General features: G+C 38.3%; 2 protein-coding genes across 2 annotated transcripts; both read right to left on the bottom strand.

Annotated features, from left to right (window-relative positions):
• Nucleotides 1–641: 641 nt before the first annotated feature.
• Nucleotides 642–1,136, bottom strand: LOC142176635 (uncharacterized). Its single transcript, XM_075244699.1, has one exon. The coding sequence runs from the start codon at nt 1,134–1,136 to the stop codon at nt 642–644; it is 495 nt and encodes a 164-aa protein (XP_075100800.1).
• Nucleotides 1,137–2,947: 1,811 nt separating this feature from the next.
• Nucleotides 2,948–3,229, bottom strand: LOC107760162 (mini zinc finger protein 2-like). The gene has a single exon (XM_075244691.1). The coding sequence runs from the start codon at nt 3,227–3,229 to the stop codon at nt 2,948–2,950; it is 282 nt and encodes a 93-aa protein (XP_075100792.1).
• Nucleotides 3,230–25,620: the final 22,391 nt, after the last annotated feature.

Genomic DNA, 25,620 nt, shown 5'->3' with positions numbered 1-25,620 from the left:
AGCATGCATTAAGGAGATCAACTATACCTGCCATGTTTACTCTTGCATCTGTTGTTGTAGCTTCTTTATCAATTAACTTTAACAGTGGTGATACCGTTCTGGAGTGAAAAATGGTATGTTGATGGGCCCTGATGAGCTACCTACTGAGCTGGTTCCTTCAGATTCCTCAATATAGCTCACATTATTGGTTGTAGGTCCCCTGCTTCCTCCTTAATTTCCCTTGTCAAAAGTTCTCCTTTTGTTGAACTTATTGTTAGGTGGATATCCTATCAGCTTATAGCAATTTTCTTTCTTGTGGCCCTTCATATGACAATAGTCACATTGCAATACATTATTTCCATTGTTCTTTCTGAACCTGTTACTTTGAGTGGAGGCTAATGTTGTATGATCATTCAAATCAAGCTATTGCAAGGTTGGTGCTATTGAGATATCATGTTTGATTGCACTCTTTGGCTTTCATCCTGCATTATCATGTTATATGCCTGATTGAGAGTGGGAACAGGGACAGTTAATAGAACTTGACTCCTTGCCTGTGCATATGTCTCATTTAAGCCCATCAGAAATTGTACTAGTCTTTGTTGCTCCATGTGTTCAGCATATTCCTTATGCTTTGTGCAGTCATATGGCAATAGTACCATTGATCAATACTCATCCCATGCACATTTTAGTTTTGAGTAATATTCTGACACTGATAAACTTCCTTGACTAGCGGTAAATGTTTTTCGGTGCAGTTGATAAACTCTAGTGAGATTTTTCTCATCAAATCTTTCCTTTAGATCTGTCCAAACATTATAGGCATTGGTTGAGTACATTATACCATTTGCTAACTCTTTAGACACTGAATTAGTTATCCAGGATAACATGAAGTCATTGCATCTCTCCCATTCATGCTCTAAATCACCACTATACTGTTGTTTCCGATATTTTCCATCTATGAACCCTAGCTTATTTTTGGCTAATAAAGCTACTCGCATAGAATTACTCCAAGCTATATAGTTTTTTATTCCTGTTAGTTGTTGAGGAATTAGCACACTACCTGGACTGTCTGAGGGATGTAGGTACAGAGGATGCCTGGGATGAATGTCCGTGAAGTTTTCTCCGTCGTCCTTCCCGGTCTCAAGAGTTGTATTTGTCATCATCGAGGCTTAAAATCAGTGATTCGAAGGTAAAATATGCATCAATCTATAAGGAAAAACTTTCACTTTGCCGGAATTTGCAAATTATGAGAACAATCGCAAACCCTAGGTGAATTCCCCAAATTTCTGATGAACTCTCTTAATCTCTCACTTCTCCGACAAGATTGAGTGAATATATCTATACTAATCTTAGATTCCTCAAAGAATCAACTCGAAAATCGCCATAGATCTATGGCTATGATACCATATTGAAAAGAGGAAGAGATATGTTCTTTGAGCTAAGAAAGAAAGAACAGAGAGCAGAGAGAGAAAGAAAGGAAAGTTCTGGAGAATTTTTGAACTCTGTTATTACATCTCAATGAACACGTGTGTAGCCCTTACATATACAACCCCTATTCTAACTTCCTCTAACAATACATATAACTAACTATTAGTGCTAAACTAATACTAATCAACTATGTACATATTTCATTGCTTATGTACAACTTCATACGACGCATGTTGATTTCAACATGAGATTTAGGACATTATAGAAATCTTGCACATTGATAGTTTTTGGAGGACACTAGCTGTAGGTATTTTCCCAATTGACACATCTGAAGCATGCTCCCAATTATAAATACTGTAAAAGGGCAGTCCAATACACTAAACTCCCGCAATGCGTGGGGTCCGGGAAGAGCCGGATCACAAGGGCCTATTGTACGCAACCTTATCCTGCATTTCTGCAAGAGGCTGTTTCTATGGCCCGAACCCGTGACCTCCTGGTCACATGGCAACAACTTTACCAGGTACGCCAAGGCTCCTCACTTATGAATACACCATATATCTTAAATTCTAAATGCAGCGCCGCGGGACTTGAAGTTTTTGGATGGTATGATTTTATAGGTGCAGAAAAAAGTTCGAGTGGGACTCTACAAACATTCGCCTTTGAGGATTTTGTAACGACGCATATTTAGTACTCCATATTTTAGTCATCTTTTGCACCCAATTAAAAAAAAGGATGGTAGAGCAGAAATATTGGAGTACCCTTTTTGCCATTCCTCTTTCTGTTTTGCTGTTAACTAAACGCTTCTACACCCCTGAGATTCATAGATGATCAGCCACATTTGATGATGATTTTCACACATGAAATTAACTTGCTGGTAGGAATTATGTATGCTTTGCCTTCTACATTCCTTTGTATATATATTGTTAAAGAATATATGTATATTCCATACTCTCGCGCCATCTGCTTTCTCGTTAGGGTTAATATATGAATATATACACACATGCGGTTAGTACTATACAGTATAAAAGATTTGAAACACCAAAAGTGAACAAAAAAATACTACTATAGCCTAATTTTTCGTTAAGACAAGTAGAAAAAATAGACTAATAGTTTATCAAATGAGAGGTTCACCCTTGACAATCAACCATGCAAAATCATTACCAACAATCTCACTTCCACATATATAAGCAAAGCCAAACACTAAAGGACAGCCTGGTGCACTCAGCTCCCGCTATGCGCGGGATCGCGGGAAGGGCCAGACTACAAAGATCTATACACAACCTTACCTTGCATTTCTGCCAGATGCTGTTTCCACGGCTTGAATCCGTGACCTCCTGGTCACATGGCAGCAACTTTACCAGTTACGCCAAAGCCAAACACTACAAGTACTAAATAAAATTAGGAAGCTGGAGCCTTCCCTAGTTTCTACAATTAAATCCACTCATGCTCAAACACAAATTGCATAACTTATACAACTAATCGCAATCTCAAATAAGTTTAGCTTCAATACACCGATAGTGTAAAAGAATTTTTACTCTATCCGTTAGTTATTGGTAGAGGAAGAAGAAGAGGAAGAATCAGATGCAACTTCAGTTTCCACTACTTGTCTTCTATGAAAGTTGCGGTGACAGCCGCAAGCTGCACAAGTAAAGGCGCTGTTTGTTCCTTCTTCCCCACTAATTGGCATATATTCTCGGCAGCCATCAACAGCATATCCTCCAACCCTCGCAGCATGATTCTTCTGGCACTCTTTATATCTCACACTAAAATTAGCTGAATTTATTGAGGAGTCTTCTCTCTTCAAATACAGTTGAAGTTTTTTCATCTTTTCTTGTGTACTGCAGATAATTTTAGAAGCTAAACAAGAAAGTGATGATGGATATGAGTGAAAAAGATTTGAGGGATTTGGGGAAGATATATAGGTGATGCTCTTGGTTCTTTGGCAAACCCTAACGCTACAAGACATATTCTAAAAAGTTAAAGTTATGCCGAGAGTGTAAAGATTTTTACACAATTAATGAAATTTAACCTATGATAACATGTACGTTAGTATTATTTTTATGAGGCCATCATAAAAATAATCAATTATTATTATTATTAACATATGATAATCCTATACATGATTTGATTGTGTAAATATATTTTGTACCATTATATTAATGCTGACACTTAAACTCATATTTTTATGGCGGGTTTATGTTCATGTACAGCATAAAAAGTATTACATATAGATTACTTGTAAGGTAATTATAAATATATTTCTATGAAAATTATTAATTGGTAACCTGCTAAAATAATAGCGCATATAAATTAAATCTTTTTCATAGCAGCCAGTAATTAGAACCTTCTTCTTCGTGGATTACTAAGTGCAACTTTGACCATTCATCATAATTTTGTTATCCTTTTTACAGTGTATTACTGTTTAGCCATTCATGTCTATTGGGGTCTTTTCTTGGTAATTCTCTAAAATGGTCGTTGTGAATTGATTGCTCAACTTCCAATTACACGTACTAAGTCGGCCAGGCTTAGAAAGATTTGCCGCTTCATTTAATTTCTTGTACAGAAAATCTAAATAAATCATCTTCATTTAGCGTGTGACACTGTTTGGTTTCTTATAGATGACGAGCTCAACTTTGCCTTGTTATAAGGTATTTCTAAGTTCTAACCAAGCAGTACCAAGAATAAATATACTGCAGCTAGCCTCAGTAGAAAATGTATAAAAGTCGATAAAAAAGTTACCAAAATTGTGCGGACAGACCTTTTTGTCTTCTCTTTTTGTTCGCCTATATGGATAATAATGTTAAGCTTCTTAGCTCTTTGCGTTGCAAATTGCAATTAATGTTATGCATCGTATCGCACAGATATTCCAACTGTACAATTTCGGGTTATGTCTAACCAAAAGGAATATTTGCAATCTCAAGTTCAGAAATAAATCCAACATGTAATAGATAAATTAATATGCAAATAAAACTAGTATAATATCTAAATTAAGTTATATGTTTACATTGGTGTACGGATGCAGTAAGCTAGTTTATTTGAGAAACTTGAACAGCGATATTTTCATGGACGACTTGACTTTTTCTTGCCTTTGATTCTTCGATAAAATATGAGTATGTGTTTGGTAAAAGCGCCATGGTAAAATTGTGACCTAAACTGGGAGCAGAAGTGAATCAAGGATTTAACGTAAATTGATTCGAATATATATGTATATGATTTCTAGTCAAAGTTGAATTTGGCTTCGCGAGCACTTACTGTTTACAACGATTAGAAACTGGAGTCGTAATTCTGCAATTCTTCTAAGTTCTAATTATCATAAACACTTTGTCTCAACTAATAAAGTAATCTTTATATCTCTTTTCTTATTGGCCATTTTAGGTGTCTATTCCGTAATTTGTCCTTATTATTCTCCCATCATCCCAGACCCTTTTCTTTCTATATTTGTATTGTATCCTTAAATTAAGCTTACAGAGAGACATTCACATTTCACATACTGGTGAGACATGTAGTTAATACGACATGATATGTGTGAATTATAATCGTACGTCTTATCTTTCACTAAAAAAATTAACAAATCTGGTGTAGAGCTAAACAGAGTAATCGATTTTTTTCTCTCTTTGTTTTTTTCCCTCTATATCCAATTAACATGTTAGTCTTTAAATAGCGCAGGAACTTCTTTGGTAGAAACATCACATTGTTTAATTATATTCTTTTCGACATGGTATTGTTCTCTTCTTCTTTTGTTTTTCCCTTTCTTTCTTTCTGGAGCTTTATATATATATAAACACACTTAAATACATCAGTAATTACTAGATGAAGGAGATAATACGTACGAAAAAACTGCTGATCAAAAAGAGTTATATATGTCTATTGTTAACGAAAAACTATAGCTCAAATACGTCGTTCTAGTAATTGCAATTTCATGAAAGCCATGGTAGTGAATGGAAAATTCTATTAGTGGGTAGCATCATAGAAAAACCTTCTGGATTATCAAACCCCTCTTAACATAAATGAGATTTAAACTTGTGGAAAGAAGGGGAAAAAAAGAACTTCTGAAAAGATAAAATCTCAAGAGATGAAGGGTGTCATTTAAGCTATGGTTAAAGGCTTGTCACTCCAATAGTCCAATTGATTAAGTGACTACTCATGCATATATTTCTCGCCCTTAACTTGTGATGCCAAATGCTTTTTATTTATTGAGTTAATTTTCAATTATTTTAAATTTCTTGAGTTAATTTTCAATTATTGATTTCTGACAATTCTAATAACAGAACAAATGTGAAATGGCTACATACCATTCAATAAAAATGAGACATCGATGATAGAAGGAACTTATTTCGCAAAAAGAATGAAAAAGAACAAAGTGTATTTCGCAATACAAAAAGAGATTGCCCCATATTTGTGTGAATTTATAGTCTCTTTTGTTGGAATATACTTTTAACCATGTGGTATAGATATTTCGTGCATATGTTGAATAGTTGTTTTATACGTTCATCTATCTTTCAGGAGCAGTCGTATGGTTTTCCGAGAGATCGCCATGAGTTCTTTGCCAAATTAGATGGAGTGGGGAAGCTTAGAACTATTTTCAACTTGAATCTAGCACCCTCACAAGGTACTATTCCTCATAAAAGAATTTTATGATGTATTGTGTTTTATTCTTTATGAAATAAATTATTTATTTGATTTATTTTATTCAATAAAGTATTATTTTAAATAGATCATTTGTTACATGTGTGCCCTTTAGTTATGTGGTAGACAATTTAGTGTATGGAGTCATAGCTCATGCACAAAAGATTAAATTATCGGTTCTCATAATTAATAACTTATGTTCACAATCGAAGATATTGTTGTGCAAAATATCTTGATGATTGTAGCACAAGATTAAAGTATAATTTATCTTGATTATGAGAGTGGTTTTGCTCCAACTTCTTGTGCTAGTATACTTAGAGTTAGTGTATGACTAGTAGATTGGACAATAATGAATAACATTTGCGAAATAATAATTAGTTGATAGAATCAGTGACTCAGTTTTGAGTTTGATGATATCCCTTTATGTAAGCTTATAAGTTTTCATGTGAAAACGTAACCCGGCCAGTGGATTTTGTATCCGTTTTATGAAATAGTTTAAGTAGAATCGTAAAGGATTTAATTAGTTGATTAAATTAAATTGTTAGTGATTTGGTTTAATTAACTGGTATTTATAATCTTAACATGGGGAATTAAGAAAAGTGTTAGTGAATTTTCGAAATTCATATTGGGGAGTTTAATTGCAGTTTTTAGTGGAATAAACTGTAATTAATTACACTAGGATTTAATTCATCCGAATTTTTGAATTAATACTATATTTTGTAGCCACTTATTGTTTCTGTGGTCCCTGCTATACCTAGTAATAATCTGGATAGACCTAGGTAAAAAGTGATGTAACTACCCGACTGGTCATTTTTCTTTCTAGAACCCCATTATCCTAAATAGGACTTTCTGTACTTGCTTTAACTGATTTATGATTTGAGGGAATGGTTGGTTCGGGATTTGGAAGAGTTTGAGTTGAAATCGGAACACTTGATTCCTTAAGGTTGGCTTAAAAGGCCAAGTTTGACTTCGGTCAATATTTTGAGTAAACGACATCGGAATTGGGATTTGAAGGTTCCAACAGGTTTGTATGACGATTTCACTTCCGTATCGGGTTTTGGATGACCCGTGAGCGTTTTGGCGCCAAATAGTGAAAGTTGATTCCTTAAGGATTTTGAAGTTCTTAAATATTGAGCGGGTTTTTGTGTTATCGAGTTCCAAACGGAATCGAGACTAGGAATAGTTCCGTATTGTTATTTAAGAATTGCACGCAAAATTTGGTGCCAATCCGTGTAGTATAAGTGTGTTTCGATACATTTGAGGTAGATTGAAGAATTTGAAGTTCATAAGTTTGATTCAATTGGTTTAGGGGGTGATTTTTAGATTTAGCGTTGTTTCGGGCGTTCCGAGTGTTCGCGCAAGTCCGTTTTATCATTGCAAACATCTCGGTACATTCGGGCGGGGCCTCGGGAGCCCGAGCGTCAATTGTACGAGGCTCGAGTTGATTTAGAAATTTTTAGAAGGAGGTGAAGCTCCGGTTCTATCATAACCGCACCTGCGGTTGGCCAGCCGCATGTGCGAGATCGCAGAAGCAGTCCCAAACTGCAGATGCGGCCCCAGCTAGCCCGGCCAGTTTCGCAGATGCAGACCTTCCTTCGCAGAAGCGAGACTGCAGATGCGGTCCCCTAACCGCAGGTGCGGTAATCACTGAAGGCAATGCCTTCATTAAATACGGGAAATGTGTCATTTTTGACACATTTTATTTATTTCTTGGGCGATTTGGGAGCTTACAAAGAGGGGATTTCAACCTACCTTTGTGAGGTAAGTTATTTCTATTTAATGTGAGTTTAATACTTAGTTTTTGGGTAGCTTAACACATAAAGATTAGTGAAAATAATGGGATTAGAGTAAAGCCTAGGGTTTTGATAAAAACAAGATCTATCCATAAAATTTGTTATGGAATGAAGTAAAAACCATATATTCATGATCCTTAGGTTATGGGTGACAATTTTTTTCAAAATATTTTCGAAACCCGGCACATGGGCCCGGGGATGAATTTTAGGAACTTCGCATTTAGGGTTGGCAAATTAGTTTAATAGCTAGAATATGAACTCTTGAGCATGTATTGACTAGTTCTTACCTCATTTAAATAGTTTTTGGATCGTTCGGCTCCGATATGAGGATTTGAGCGCATTCTTGAAATTTGAAGTGAGCTTTGGGATGAGGTAAGTCTCCTTTCTAACCTTGTAAGAGGTAAGTGTCCCCATAGGAGAAATAATTGAATATTTACCCCTAATTGCGGGGGCTACGTACGCACGAGGTGACGAGAGTCCATTCGTAGCTACTATTATGCTTAAGTTCAGGTAGTTTAGGACCCAAAAGCATGCTTTACGTGCCATATTTGTAACTTTATTGTTAATTTAGATTGCGTGAATCATATCGAAATTGGGAAATGAATTTCTAAAAAGTTAAACATCATTTTCTTGACCGTTAAAGACAAGTTTGACATTACTTTGGATAATGGTTTTCCAGATAAATTATTGATTGAATGCTTGATATGGTTATCTGTGTTTAACCGTGTCGCATGTATGATTTGCGAGCCGGATAATAGATGCATCTATGGTTCGCACCGTTCGACCCTCTGGCAGTGCACAACTTATTTTTATGTTGGATTGGGTTGTACGAGCTCGACATTATTTGCGCATGCTACTTGCTTGGTACTTTCTGTGATTTGAACTGTTTAAATGCCTTGAAATATAGATTGTTAACTGAAATATTATCTATGAAGGAACATGTCACTTCCTATTATCAACTGTTACTTTTTCATGACATCCACGCTTAGTGTAACACTTAAATTATATTATGATTGACCCTAGTAAGTGTAAAGTCGACCCCTCGTCACTACTTCTTGGAGGTTAGACTGGATACTTACTGGGTACATATTGTTTATGTACTCATTTTACACTTCTGTACTTAAATGTACACGATCTGAGGCAGGTGCATCTAGCTACCAGTCCGGCGCGCGTTCCTGATACTTGACCAAGATTCCATGGTGAGCTTCCCCTTTTGTATCGTTCAACATCATGTCGGAGTCTCTTCTTTTGTTATTACTGTCTATTCTGTTTCAGGCAGTAGGTTAGTTATATTCTTTTGTACATTCTACTAGTTGCCCTAGTACTTGTGATACTAGTTCCTGGTACACACATTGTAGACTATTATTTTGGGGATGTATTTCTATTATTATAAACTTATTAATTATCGACTGTTTCAAAGTTTATGATTTAAAAATATTGGGATTGTTTTGGTAAAATAAATGATAACTCACTAGTTGATTAGGGTTGGCTTGCCTAACAACAGTGTTGGGTACCATCATGACCTATAATGGAATTTGGGTCGTGATAACATGGTATTAGAGCACTAGGTTCACGTAGGTCTCACAAGTCATGGGCAAACCTAATAGAGTCTTGCGGATCGGTACGAAGACGTCTGTACTTATCTTCGAGAGGCTATAGTGTGTTAGAAAACTACCTTTATTCATCTTCTATCGTGCAATTGATGGTATGCTAAATTTCCTTCTTCTATTATCTCATAGATGGTGAGGACGCGCATGGCAGACATTCCAGACTCAGGAGAAGCTGCTCCTCCCATTATTAGAGGCCGAGGTCGGGGGAGGGCACCGACCCGAGGTAGGTGATAAGGGCATCCTAGAGCTGCTCCAGTTGCACCACCGGCGGATAATGCGGGGGATCCTATTATTGTGGAGCAGGGAGAGGTGCCTGTAGCAGCGCTTGCCCCGACGGATTTCATAACAGCGCCAGGCTTCCAGGAGGTCATGGACCATATGCTGCAGTTCATGGACTCCATGACTCAGGCTGGTTTATTTCCAGCAGATCTAGCCACATCTTAGGCAGGAGGGGGGAGCACAGACCCCTACTGCTCAGGCTCCTAGTCATGCAGCTGTAGTGTATCAGACTCCGGGTGTACTACCCGAGGATGGGTCCCAACTAGTTGCCGTAGTGGTACCCGAGCCCAGGCCAGCTGGGGATGGCAATCTGCAGAACTTATTGGACAACTGGACTAGGCTACACCCTCCTATCATCGGAGGTGAGCGTCATAAGTATACCCAAGATTTTATTGATAGGTGGAGGGACAAACTGCACATCATGAGGATATTGGAGTCTTATGGTGTTGACTTCACTACTTTCCAGCTGGATGGCAGGGCCCGTAGATGGTGGCAATCTTATGTTCTCGGTAGGCCAGCGGGTTTCCTCCCATTACTTGGGTCTATTCACACAACTTTTCTTGGATAGGTATATTCCCCCCTGAGAGGGAAGAGTTGCAGTATTAGTTTGAGCAGCTTGAGCAAGGTCAGATGTTGGTGACCGACTATGAGGCGAGGTTTTCGGAGTTGTCCCGCTATACATTGATGATACTTTCTACTGATGCAGAGAGAGTGCGGAGGTTTGTTGCAGGGTTGCATTCTGGTATTAGGGCTGACATGGCCTGAGAGGTTGAGATGAGGACTCCTTATGAGCTGGTAGTGGAGATTGCTCGGAGGATTGAGGGCTACCGTCTGAGAGGTAGAGAGTAGATGCAGCACGACAAGAGGGCTCGATTCTCTGGAGAGTTTAGAGGTGCCCCGGCTAGGGGTAGAGGTCAATTTGGGAGGGGTCAGCCCAACAGGCCCCCATATTCAACACCACCACCTCCTCGAGGTACTCCAGCACACCCTTATTTCAGTGTCATACCAGAGAGTTCTTACAGCTTGCCAGCCATCCAGGGTTCTTCCAGTGGGTATTCAGCTCCCTAGGGTTCTTCCAGCTCCTATTTTAGTGCTATACCGGAGAGTTCATACTACCCACTAGCTATTCAAAGTTCCTCTAGTAAGTATTCAGTCTATCAGGGATAGACTTCAGGACAACAATCTGTGGTGCCGAGAGGTTTTTACGAGTGTGGAGATATGGGTCATATAAAGAGGACCTGCTCCAGACTTCGGGGCAAGGTAGTGCAGCAGAGTCAGCAACCCATAATTACAGCACCGGCTGTCCAGCCGCCCAAAGGCGCGAGATAGACTAGTAGGGGTCGTCCTAGAGGTGGAGGCCAGACAGAGAGAGGTCAACCAGCTCTTGTTCAGTCAGGTGGAGGCTAGCCAGCCGGTGCTCCAACCAAATTCTATGCTTTTCCGGCCAGACCAAATGCATTGGCCTCAGATGCCGTTATCACAGGTATTATTTCCATCTACGGTAGGGATGCTTCAGTGCTATTTGATCCAGGGTCTACTTATTCATATGTGTCTTCTCTGTTGCTCATTTCCTTGATATTCCTCATGAGTCTTTGGGTACTTATGTTTATGTGTCCACTTCTGTGGCCGATCCCGTGGTTATGGATCGGATCTATCGGTCCTGTGTGGTTATATTTTGTGGTTACGAGACTAGAGCGTACCTTCTGTTACTTTACATGATCAACTTCGAGGTCATCTTGGTCATGGATTGGTTATCTTCGTATCACGCGATTCTTGATTGTCATGCCAAGACTGTTACTTTAGCAATGCCAGAGTTGCTAAGATTGGAGTGGAAGGGTTTCTCCATTAGCTCATCTAGTCAGGTTATCTCCTTTCTGAAGGCTCGACATCTGGTCGAGAAGGGTTGTTTGGCATATCTAGCATATGTTTGGGACACCACCTCAGAGTCTCTGACGATTGATTTGGTGCCAGTAATTTGGGAGTTCACCAATATGTTTCCTTCTGACATTCTAGGCATGTCGCCAGATCGTGACATTGATTTCTGCATTGATTTGGCTCTGGGTACCCAGCCTATATCTATCCCACCATACCATATGACTTCGAAGGAGTTGAAGGAGCAACTTGAGGAGTTGTTAGCAAAGGGATTTGTGAGACCCAGTATATCACTTTGGGGTGCACCCGTGTTATTTGTGAAGAAGAAGGATGGAACCATGTAGATGTGAATTGATTACCGCCAGTTGAACAAAGCTTACCATCAATAACAAGTACCCGTTACCGCGTATTGATGATTTGTTCGACCAGTTGCAGGGTGATAGGGTGTTTTCTAAGATCGACTTGAGATCAGGGTATCATCAGCTAAAGATTCGAGACTCAGATGTCTCGAAGACTGCTTTCCTTACTAGATATGGCCATTATGAGTTTCTGGTGATGTCCTTTGGTTTGACTAATGCCCCAGCGACATTTATGGACTTGATGAACATGGTGTTCAAGCCTTCTATTGATTCTTTTTATTGTCTTTACTGATGACATCTTGATATACTCACGTATCTTGGGGGAGAACGAGCAGCATTTGAGAGTAGTGCTTAAGACATTGCGAGAGCAGAAGCTATAAGCTAAGTTCTCCAAGTGTGACTTTTGGCTTGAGTAAGTAGCATTCTTGGGCATGTTGTATCAGGAGAGGGTATTAAGGTGGATCCCAAGAAGATTGAGGCGGTTCAGAGTTGGCCATGTCCTACTTCAGTGACTAAGATCAGGAGTTTCCTGGGTTTAGCATGTTATTATCGCCGATTCGTGCAGGGCTTTTCATCAATTGCAGCACCTTTGACTAGATTGACCCAGAATAGTGCTCCTTTCCATTAGTCCGATGATTGTGAGGTGAGCTTTCAGAAGCTTAAGACGGCTTTGACTACAGTACCGGTTCTAGTGTTGCCTTCCAGATCGGGGATGTATACGGTATATTGCGACGCTTCACGCGTTATCTTGGGTTGTATATTGATGTAGGAGGGGCGAGTTATTGCATATGTTTCGCGTCAACTGAAGATTCATGAGAAGAATTACCCTGTGCACGATTTAGTGTTGGCTGTAATGATTCATGCTCTTAATATATGGAGGCACTATCTGTATAGGGTGTCATGTGGGGTTTATACTAATCATCGCAGCTTGCAGCATTTGTTCAAGCAGAGGGATCTCAATTTGAGGCAGCGTAGGTGGCTTGAGTTACTAAGGACTATGACATCACCATTCTTTATCATCCAGGCAAGGGAAATGTGGTCGCGAATTCCTTAAGCAGGAAGGCAGATAGTATGGGTAGCTTGGCATTCATATCAGCAGAGGAGAGGCCTCTAGCTTTGGACATTAAGTCCTTGGCTAACAGACTTGTAAGGTTGGACATTTTAGAGCCCAACCGGGTCCTTGTGTATGTTGTTGCTCAGTCTTTATTATTGGGATAGATCAAGGCTCGGTAGTTCGATGATCCGCATTTGACAGTTCTCAGAGAGACGGTGCTACAGGGTAGTGCCAAGGAGGTTTCTATTGGCGAGGATGGTGTTCTGCGACTCCAGGGTAGCCTGTATGTTCCTAATGTCAATGGCTTGAGGGAGAGGATCCTAGAGGAGGCACACAGTTCACGATATTCTATTCATCCAGGTGCTACGAAGATGTATCGAGACCTAAGGCAGCATTATTGGTGGCAACAAATGAAGAAAGACATAGTTGAGTATGTGGCTAGGTGCTTGAATTGTCAGTAGGTTAAGTATGAGCACTAGAGTCCAGGTGGCCTACTTCAGCAGATACCTATACCTGAGTGGAAATAGGAGCACATTACTATGGACTTCGTAGTTGGGTTGCCGCGGACATTGCGGAAGTTTGATGCAGTTTGGGTCATAATCGATAGGTTGACCAAGTCAGCACACTTTATTCTAGTTGTGACTACCTATACTTCAGAGAGGTTAGCCTAGATTTATAATCGGGAGATAGTTCGGTTGCATGGTGTGCCTGTTTCCATCATATCATATTGAGGCACTCAGTTCACTTCACATTTCTGGAGAGCTGTTCAGAGTGAGTTGGGAACCCGTCTGGATCTCAGCATAACATTCCATCCTCAGACTGACGGATAGTCGGAGCAGACAGTTCAGATATTAGAAGGCATGCTGAGAGCATGCATGATTGACTTTGGAGGGTAGTGGGATCAGTTCTTGCCTTTGGCCGAATTCGCTTACAACAACAATTATCAATCCAGCATCGAGATGGCTCCATTTGAGGCTTTATATGGTCGGCGATGTCGTTCTCCAATCGGGTGGTTTGAGCCCTATGAGGCTAAGTTATACGGTACTGACTTGGTGAAAGATGACTTGGAAAAGGTAAAGTTGATTCAGGAAAGACTTCGCACAACACAGTCCAGACAGAAGAGTTACGTGGATCAGAAGGCGTTTGATGTATTATTTATGGTCGGCAAGAAGGTTCTCTTGAAAGTCTCACTGATTAAGGGTATTATGAGATTCGGGAAGAAGAGCAAGTTGAGCCCAAGGTTTATAGGCCTATTTTGAGGTGTTGAGGTGAGTTGGGGAGGTTGCTTCTGAGCTTGCTTTACCTCCCAGCCTATCAGGGGTTCATCTAGTTTTTCATGTGTCTATGCTTCAGAGGTATCATGCTGACTTGTCTCATGTGTTAGACTTCAGTACTATTCAGCTAGATGAGAGCTTGGGCTATGAGGAGGAGCCAGTTGCCATTGTTGATAGACAAGATCGCTAATTGAGATCCAAGAGTATTTCTAAGGTAAAGTTCCAGTGGAGGGGCCAACCAGTCAGGGAGGCGACTTGGGAGTCCGAGGAGGACATGCGGAGCAGATATCCACACTTGCTTAGCACTTCAGGTATGAATCAAATCCCGTTCGAGGACAAACATTTGTTTAGGATGTGGAGAATATAACGACTCGACTGGTCGTTTTGCTTTCTAGAACCCCGTTTCCCTAAATAGAACTTCCCGTACTTGCATTAACTGATTTATGACTTCAGGATTTGGAAGAGTTTGAGTTGAAATCGGAACACTTGGTTCCTTAAGGTTGTCTTAAAAGGCCAAGTTTGACTTCGGTCAACATTTTGAGTAAACGACCTCAGAATTGGGATTTGAAAGTTCCAATAGGTTTGTATAAAGATTTCGGACTTGGGCGTATGTTCGGATCGGGTTTTGGATGACCCGGGAGCGTTGGTGCCAAATAGTGAAAGTTGATTCTTTAAGGATTTTGAAATTATTAAATATATGGTTTGGAGTGGGTTTTTATGTTATCGAGGTCCGAACGGAATTCCGAGAGTGGGAATAGTTTCGTATTATTATTTAAGACTTGCACGCAAAATTTGGTGTCAATCTGAGTAGTATAAACGTGTTTCGATACATTAGAGGTAGTTTGAAGAACTTGAAGTTCATAAGTTTGATTCAATTGGTTTTAGGGGGTGATTCTTAGATAGTTTTGTTTCGGGCATTCCGAGGGTTCAAGCAAGTCCGTTTTATGATTGCAAACTTGTCGATATGTTCGGGCGGGGACTCGGGGGTCCTCAAGCGTCAATCGGACGAGGCTCGAGTTGAGTTAGAAGATTTTAGAAGGAGCTAAAGCTCCAGTTCTGCCATAACCGCACCTGTGGTTGGCCAGCCGCATGTGCAAGATTGCAGAAGCGGCCTATCCATCACGGGTGCGGCCTAAGGGGAAAAGCCTAAGAACCCCAGATACGGCCCCTCTTCTGCAGAAGTGGTCCCCAGACCGCAGATGCGGCCCCAGCTAGCCCGGCCCAGTTCTGCAAATGTGGACCTTCCTTCGCAGAAGCGAGACTGCAGATGCGGTCCCCTAACCACAAGTGCGGTAATCGCTAAAGGCAGTGCCTTCATTCAATACGGGAAATATGTCATTTTTGACACATTTCATTCATTTCTTGGGCGATTTGGGAGCTTCCAAAAAGGGGATTTCAATCTAACATTGTGAGGTAAGTTATTTCTACTTAATGTGAGTTTAATACTTAGTTTTTAGGTAGTTTACACATAAAGATTAGTAAAAATTATGGGATTAGAGTAAAACCTAGGGTTTTGATAAAAACAAGATCTAACTACGAAATTTGTTATGGAATAAAGTAAAAATCATATATTCTTGATACATAGGTTATGGGTAACAACTTTCTTCAAAAAAAAATTTGGAACCCGGGTACGTGGGCCCGGGGATGAATTTTAGGAACCTTGCATTTAGGGTTGGGAAATTAGTTCAATAGCTAGAATATGAACTCTTGTGCATGTATTGACTAGTTCTTACCCTATTTGAATAGTTTTTGGATCGTTCGGCTCCGATTTGAGGGTTTGAGCGCATTCTTGAAATTTGAAGTGAGCTTTGGGGCGAGGTAAGTCTCTTTTCTAACCTTGTAAGAGGGAATTGTCCCCATATGAGAAATAATTGAATATTTGCCACTAATTACGGGGGCTATGTACTCACAAGGTGACGAGAGTCCATGCGTAGCTACTATTATGCTTAAGTCCGGGTAGTTTAGGACCCAAAAACATGCTTTACTTGCCATATTTGTAACTTCATTGTTAATTTAGATTGCGTGAATCATATCGAACTTGGGAAATAAATTTCTAAAAAGTTAAACATCATTTTCTTGACCGTTAAAGAGAAGTTTGACATTACTTTGGATAATTGCTTTCCTGATAAATTATTGATTGACTGCTTGATATAGTTATCTGTGTTTGATCACGTCGCATGTATGGTTCACGAATGGAGTAATAGATGCATCTATGGTTCATACCGTTCGACTCTCCGACAGTGCGCACCTTATTTTTATGTTGGATCAGGTCGTACGACCTCTGCATTGTTTGCGCATTCTACTTTCTTGGTACTTTCTGTGATTTGAACTGTTTTAAATGCCTTGAAATATAGATTGTTAACTGAAATATTATCTATGAAAGAACCTGTCACTTCCTGTTATCAACTGTTATTTATTCATGACATCCATGCTTAGCGGAACACTTAAATTATATCATTATTGACCCTAGTAAGTGTCAAATCGATCCCTCGTCACTACTTCTTCGAGGTTAGACTAGATACTTACTGGGTACATATTGTTTATGTACTCATACTATGATTATGTACTTAAATGTATAGGATCTGAGGCAGGTGCATCTGGCTACCAGTCTGGCGCACGTTCCTGATACTTGACCGAGATTCCACGGTGAGCTACCCCTTCTGAGCCATTCAGCAGCATGCCAGAGTCTCTTCTTTTGTTATTACTGTCTATTTTGTTTCAGGCAGTAGGATAGTTATATTCTTTTGTACATTTTACTAGTTGCCCTAGTACTTGTGCACTAATTCCTGGTACACACATTGTAGACTATTATTTTGGGAATGTATTTCTATTATTATAAATTTGTTAATTACCGACTATTTAAAATTTTAAGATTTAAAAATATTGGGATTTTTTTGGTAAAATAAATGAGAACTCACTAGTTGATTAGGATTAGCTTGCCTAACAACGATGTTGGGCGCCATCACGATCTATAATGGAATTTGGGTCGTGACAAGTGACTTGGGAGAAAGTTATCCTTATGAGTTAGAGTAGGATTCTACTTGTAGACTCCTACATATTTTTGAGCCCCTTATTGTGGCTTAATTTCGGGTCTATTAAAGGAATACTAGTTTAACCTAACAACTTACACTTCAGAGTTGTATTATTTTGCCCACAAAAACAATTTCGTCCAAGGTCTTACAAGGAGCATAGCAGAAGACAATAACCGTAGATTCTTGCTTTATGGAGGACCTGTGCCTCGTTTTCAAGAGATTAGTGCTTCTAATCTTCGTATTAAATCATTGTCTAATTTACTGTCGCGCCCCATTTTTTTCTCGCGGAATCGGGTTCATGACATTTGGAGGGACAACTCGTTCCTTTTGGGAATTGGGTTTGCATTTGAAGAGTCGTCACCTAATGATTTAAGGTGCATTAGAACACCAAAAGAGTTTGATTTGAATAACCAGAGATAAGATAAGGGCTTGAAATTATTCTAAGGGGAAGGTGTTAGGCACCCCTCAGAATCCACTAGTGTGGTTCCCGACCAGACAATTATTGTGAATTGAGGTGCAATTAACATATAGACAAATAAGGCTCAAATAGGAGGGAATTTCACATAATGGTTGAAAGTAAATAAAGTTTGGAATAACTAATAGAAAAGCTGATTTTAAAAAAAGAAAAAACTGAAATGCTAAAGAAATAAGAGGGGGGGGGTCCTAGGTTTATTAAAAATATAGATCACGCCACACAATATCGGGTAATCACTCCTCAGTGAGGGGATACACGTGAAATTATTGCGTGGCCATCATATTCATATCTACCCTTCCCACCCCGTTAAGGTATTTAAAGCGCGGAACGGTCTCGATTACGTATTGCATGCTATTACCCATCCAATCCTACTAGTCCCGGAGGCACTTAGGACTACTAATCCTAAAAGGAGGGATATTAGGCTTATTTGTAGTTTCAAAGGTAAAAATTCTAAGGCGACATACAAAAACACCTATTGCATATAAAAAGGGAAAACACATAAGCATATCGGCTCAATTATACCTCCTCAAACAAACACATAAAGTAGCATGTCTTGCACATACTGCTTAGGTCTGATTCAAAAGCATTAAAGACGAGGAAGATGAGATTGTTGAGGCAGTTTAGTTTATTACATAACTTAGATAAGAAGTCAGAGTCAGGCCTGCCTGCTGGTTGTAATAATTAATAGAAGCAGATTCAGTTTACAGATATTACTCTAAGGCTTGCCTAAGTGTTTAGACGGGGCCCTATAGGCATGATATCTACTGAATTCAAAAGGTGGTAAGACAGTAAGACTTAAAAATGAACTGTTTGCAATCCTATATGTATACTTGTTAAACTAGTTAATGACTCAGATTATTAAAAGAGAGGTAGAATTTAAACGAATTGATTACAAGTTCTGCAACTGATGATTACTGATTTTTAGATCTGACATTGAGTGAAGGGGATCATATTCAATTAGAAACTCCTATAGGCATGCTTTCTATACATTGCTGATTTTAAAACCTCATAGATGTGGTGTCGAAATGCAGAAGCCTTATAGATATGGTATCTATATGTAGTTTAAATATGTAGAAGTTGAAAGTACCCTATAGGCATGATTTCTATATGAAGTTTGAATATGCAGAATTAGACTAGACCTATAGGCATGATTTCTATATGTATTTGAATATGCAGAATTTAGAACATCCTATAGGCATGATTTCTATATGTATTTGAATATGCAGAAATATAGCAGTCCTATAGGCATAATTTCTACATGTATTTGAATATGCAGAAATATAGCAGTCCTATAGGCATAATTTTTACCCATTTTGCATACATAGTTACCCACCCTTTTCACTAACCAGCCCCAAGTATTTATTACAAATTATTTCAAGCCAGAATGAACAAAATTACATCAGAAAAAGTTAAAAAAGTACAACCAGAGGAGGTCTGATTCTTGACTTCCTCTCTGAGTTATGAGATAGACCCACTCAAAAGACCATTGATCCAAAGCCTTTATCAATTTGAGTGTGTTAGAGTTCCCTAAGAGCCTCAATGGGACTCCGGGCAGTGCTCACACCCAAATTGTATCATCAGAATGGGGACAAGTGCGGTGTGGAAGGGCCAGCCTCAAGTGTCCAAGTTTAGAGGGAGCTTAATGGGTCCCAAAGCAAGGCTCACAAGAAGGGGGCAGAACTTAAAGTTTAAGAGAGAGTGCAAGTGCAGAAACAGAGTTCTAAGGGGATAAAGGAGAGGGAAACAGCCACAAGCAAGTTGATAAATTTACACAAAAGGGTTCAGGGGGTAGGGAAGTTGCAAAGGGGGGTCAGCTTTGGGCATGCACAATAATGGAGATGCTGGCATGCCTACAAGCCTACCAGAACATACAATAACAGAGAATCATAGAGGTTAGGATCTTAGGGATCAAGCTTGAGTCATGGACAATAATATTCAGTACTGTCATGCCTCAAGCAAACCATAGCATCAAACACATTAGGGTAGGGGGTTTGGGATTCATAATAAATTCAGAACAAGCAGAAAGGAAATTATTGCAAGCTAAAACAAGTACTGAACTGAACACCAGCAATAGACAGACAAGAGGGTAAAAGCATTAAGTAAACACATTGTTGTGAGGCTGAAAATTTAACCAGAACATACCAATTCAAAGAAGCAAAATACAGTAAAAGCAGGTAGCAGAATTTGAAAAGTGGCCACAGTACCAGTAACAAGAGAGAATGCTTTTTGAGTGTGAGTGTGAGTTCAAAAAACTTAGTGTGTTTGTGTGTCTGTGTGTTAATAAAAATCCAGGTATTTATAGTGTGAAAACAGGAAGAAAATAAAGCAAGAAAATAATTATGGAACTATGTACCAATTAAAATCAATCAGTATAAGAACTTCCTTTAACTAAGGAGTTAAAATCAAACGGTAACATGCAATTGCTAAATAAGGAAAGAAATCACATAGGGCTGAATACGACCAATAAGGAAGTATCTCAGGTACACAATAGGTAATAGAGGCTAGGTTCATCAGACTCTAATCAAGGAAAGGTCTGTAAGAATCCAATACAAATGTAATCAAGGTAAGGGGATTAATCAAATTGAGTAGAAAAGGTAGGGGTCAAAAGTTCAAAGGAAAGTATTCAAATAGGTCCAAGAGACAGGGAAATCAATACAACAAGGAAAGAATCAATTACAAGAGTGCAATCAGAATTACACAAAGAGGGTTTGAAATCAGTCCACAATTAAGGGTTATTTTGAGAGGGAAATTTAGCATATAATAGAGTTCATAAACATTAGGCATGCGAGGCTGAACTCATGACAAAGAGAATAATCACATGACAGTCACATAGGTCAATTTCACCAACATTAGTAATAGAGAAAGGGGAAAGTATCAGAAGCATGCAAAAGGTCAAGTAGAAAGCCTTTCTGAAAACTGTAGTCTAGTTCCAATGATCACATAAAACAACAGAAGTTGAAACAAAGATTTCGAAACTCGGTCAAGCAATAGATGAAACAGCTTCAGAAACTCGAATAGATCTAAAGAAATAGGGTTTTGAAACCAAACAAGTTCAGAGATGAGGAACCAGCAAATCACATAGCAAATAGTTTCTGTCTCGAATGAACCCAAAGTTTTAGGGTTTTACCATCAATTGAGTCATAGAGATGAATAACATGCAATCGAACAAATACTAACACGAAATAATATTCAGAAACCTCAAAAGGAACTAAGACTTTTAACATGCACACTCCAGTAGAAGAACAACATAAAGAACACAATAGAACATGTTAAAAATTAGAAAACTTCGAAATAATTTAACAAAAACCCTAAATCGAAAAAGGTAAAGAGGTTTCGAAAGCAGAGTTTTGAAAGAAACTTTGAGAAAACATTTAAAAGCTTAGAGAAAACACAGATCCACAACGGAACTAAAAGAATCGGGAAAAACCTCAAAGGTTAGGGTTCCAGAAGAACCCAGAAGGTGAGAAAGGCTTGGAAAGTCATTGATCTAAGTAGGAGAAGTCAAGATCAGGCTTGAATAGCCATGGCTGGCTGGAGCAAGGTCGAAGATGGCGGAGACAGCATGGCAGTGAAATAAACCAAGGTCTGGACTAAACTTCTTCAAGGTCTGGTCTTGAGACCATAGTCGAGCATGTAGAAGTCATAGGAGGCAGGTACAAGCCTTTAATGGCTTTGGAGGCCATGGATTCTGGTGATTTTAGGGCGAAAGCGGAGGGAGGCGGCTAGGGTTTGAGAGGAGCTTGAGAGAGAATTGGGAGAAGGGGGAATTCAAGGGTGGCCACAGATGAGAAATGATTCGGTTTAGAGGTTAGTTCAGGTTAAAAAAGGAAGGAGCAAATGTGAGTCGTTGATCTAAGTGATCAACGGCTGGGATTAAAAGGGGATCCAGGTGGGTTATTAAAAGGGTCGTGGGTCGGGTAGATTAGGACTTGGGTCAGGGTAATTGGGCCTCTGGTTGGGTCTAATTAGAGGTTCAGATCTGGCTAAAATTGAAATGCAAATGGGCTAACATTAAAATAGACATTTTCCCTTTTTATTTTATAAAAAATAGTAAAATAATTTATGAAAATAAATTAAAAGTACTAAAATGATTAAAAATACATAACTATCAAATGAAAAATACTGGAGTCAATTTTAAAAATATAATTATAATTAAATCTTAAAAGAGACCAATATTGCAATTATATGCAATTTAGTTTTAAAAATACTAAATAAATTTGTATGCAAAAATTGTGTTACCTATATTTTAGTATAAATATGAGAATCCAATAAATGAATCACCAAAAATGATAATTTCGGGGATAATTATTGGGTTTTTCTTGATAAAATAGGGCAATAAATTGATTTAAAAATCTTTAAAAATTAAGAAAAAAATAATAAAACGTTTGGACACACTTATATATGCATACATATTCTATTTTGAAAGTATTTTGCATATTAAAATATACAAAAAAAATTGAATATTAATATTTACATGTTTGTGATACTTGAGTTGTATACTTGCTTCCTCCGCGCATGTTCTATCATCTTTGATGTTTCAATGACAGTAAAAAGGGTAGGTATAGGTAGAACTAAGGTAATTGAATTATACTGATCAATCATGACATTAGTTAAGTAAACTAAAAATGTGTAAAGAAGGTAATAGTAAATATAAAATGATGATGAATAAATCTGATTTTGATAGGTACTTAATTAAAGATAAGCATGGTTATCTTTAAATATGAATTATGACTAATTTGGTAGGGTTTCTCACCTACACAACACATGTTGTGACTTGTGACGCCCACCACAGGGAAAATTGCTTCTCACTTTTGAAAGCTTTTATGACCATTGACAAAAGCATCTTAGGCTCCTATAACTAGAATTTTCCTCTTTCAAGTTTGGGAAGGAATAAATTTGTTTTACTACTCAAACGAATAAAACAATTAAGCACGGTTTTTATCATTGGACCAAACAGACAAACTATTTGCTTGAATCAGAAACTTAGCATTCATTGAAGCGACTTTTCATCATATCACTTTTCGGGTAAATTTTACGAATGGTCGTTAGAACTATAAATACGGGCTGGGCCGGGCCGGCCTAACTCAGTCCACACGAGCTTTGACATTTGTCGGGGGGAGCTGGGCTGATCCACTATTTCGATGAGCCTTAAAATGGTCAGCGCAACCTAACTCTACGCAGGTCACCGGCCCCACGAGCTGGCCCATCATTTTTAAAAAAAAAATTAAAATTTAAGTTTTAACCTAAAATGCAAAATATACAACAACAAAACCCAGTAAAAGTCCCACAAGTATGGCCTAGGGAGGGTAGTGTGTACGCAGACCTTATTCCTATCCCGGAGGAGTAGAGATTTTTTCCGACTAATATATATATATATATATATATATATATATATATATATATATATATATATATATATATACACGTGTGTTGCACATGTATATCGCCTAATTATATAGTACATAATTTAGTAAAAATAATACCGATATTATTAGAACATAGTTTTGAGTAAATATTTAAACTTAAGAAAGAGACTAAATAATTATACATGAAAAGATAAAATACAAGTTTATGTGGATATGAAATGGTATAATAGATTCAAATTTCGCTCCTTGAATAAATATTGAGCTATTATGGAGCATAAATGTTGATTACTTTTCTCGAATATAATCGTCTATCCGTGCAATCAAGCAAATTCTTCTCGTGAATAACAATAGCCTAGCTAATGATTGTAGAAACGCATTAAAAGTTAACAGATCGATGTATGCATGGTTATTCTCTTAACAATATTTATGCTATGAAATATATGGAAAAAAAGAACTTTTTCAAAGGGCCAAGTAGTTTCATTAAAATTAGTTATTAATGAAAGAACACAACTATCTGGAGAGTATCATAATCTCAAAACATATCAACTTTCACGTATAGATATATCCTCCTAAATAATATACTCCTACACATATTATTTAGTAAATTCCACATGATTTTATGCATGATACATATAGATTTGCCTTTTTGGCAAAACAATAACACTTTTTTTTTTTTGGAAAAAGGATAATTTCATTCATAAAGGTTACGGAGGCATTACATCACTATTAGTAATAGTAGGAATAATAGTTAGGTTTCCAAGCACCGCTAGTGTATTACATATGGAGCTAGATACTAGTCTAGTAGTAGATGCTCCATTTTTATCTTCTTGGATCATCTTTTTTACTGGATCTGGAGGTGAGTGCAAAATAGTTATAGTAGAGCTTGGATGTTGTTGTTTAGAACCCAATTTACACAAAGAGTGCGCCACTTTGTTGCCTTCACGGAAGCTATGCCGGACCACTAGATTCCCCAATCTCTTCAATAAGTACCTGCATTCCAAGATAGTGTTAGTATAAGCCGGGAAGATATTATGTTCGAGTAGTTAGATTGTGTCCGCCGAGTCAGTGTCAATCTCCAGTGGTGCTAGTCCTTTGTCTGTGCCAATTTTAACCCGCATGAAGTGCTTGTAACTCTACATGAGTAGAGTTATAGGCTTTGATTTTGTTAGTAAATCCTACAATCATGTCCCCTTGACTATTTCTTAATATGCCCCCAATGCCTCCCGTGTTATGATTACCCAAGGAAGCATCTATGTTTAATTTGTAGTTGTGAGGTGGTGGTGGATACCATTTAATGTGTACAGGAATTTTGTGCGTGGTGCATTTATAATTGGAGGACAGTAGTTTAAACTCAATGGCTCGTATGTTAATCATTTGGTAATTTATTTTTGGTGGAAAATAAAATCTTTATTTAATCATCCCAAAAACACACATATACAATTTCACTTCTCCTATCCTTCTAATATTCCATACCTTCACTATATTTCAATCTATCATTTCCCTATACAAAATGTTTCTGTTCCTATCTATATAACTTTTCAAACCGGCTCATATTTCCCTTGCTCTTCTTCTTCTGTATTATCTCCAAGAATCTGTATTTGCATGCATGTTGAATCTGTTCTAACACTACTTGTGGTCGAGACACTCTTTTCCTCCATATAGCTTCATTCCTGGCTTTCCATGGATGGTATATGACTGCTGCTAGAACTGCCTTCGTAAATAATCTTCCAATTTTCCATTTGCAATTCTAGTCATCCTTCTCCATATCCCCATCACTTCCATGTTCTGTATATTCATCTCAAGCCATTTTAACACTTCAGCCAAGCACACTCTTGAGTATGTGCATTCAAAGAACAAATGTTCAATGGATTCTGTGTTTCCTACGCATAGCATGCAGTCATTTTCTTCAGTTATTTTCATTTTCAGTGTTCTATCTTTTGTCAGCAGTTTCTTCCTCATTACAAGCCAACTGATGAAGATGTGTTTAGGAATATTCATTTTATTCCACACTCCTCTGCACCAAGGCCATTGATCTAGCCTTCCTCTTCTCCAATTATATCCACTCTTGATTGTATACTTCCCTGTCCTCGATTGCCAGCCATTTCCTATGTATCCAGTTACATATATGTCACGAATGTCACAAATTTTTCTCCAGTACCAGCAGCTGTCTTTTGAGGGCCTATCAATCTTCTCCCTTCAGATAGATGTGGTTGATCCATTTCACCCACAAGTTATCTTCTTTGTTTGCTATATTCCACACATATTTTGCCACCGCAGCTTCATTCCATTTTATATATCCCCTTATACCCAACCCTCCTTCATTTTTTGGCCTACACACAAGGTCCCAAGCCACAAGCGGTACCTTATTTGATATACTATTTCCAGCCCACAAGTAATTCCTGCAAATGACTGTAATGTCTTTGAGGACCTTCTTTGGGAGTATGAAAATTGTTGCCCAATATGAATGAATATTGAT

The sequence above is a fragment of the Nicotiana tabacum genome, chromosome 3 (genome assembly GCF_000715075.1).
Source record: "Nicotiana tabacum cultivar K326 chromosome 3, ASM71507v2, whole genome shotgun sequence".
In the NCBI taxonomy this organism is placed as follows: Eukaryota; Viridiplantae; Streptophyta; class Magnoliopsida; order Solanales; family Solanaceae; genus Nicotiana; species Nicotiana tabacum.
This window is presented reverse-complemented; position numbering and strand designations above follow the sequence as displayed.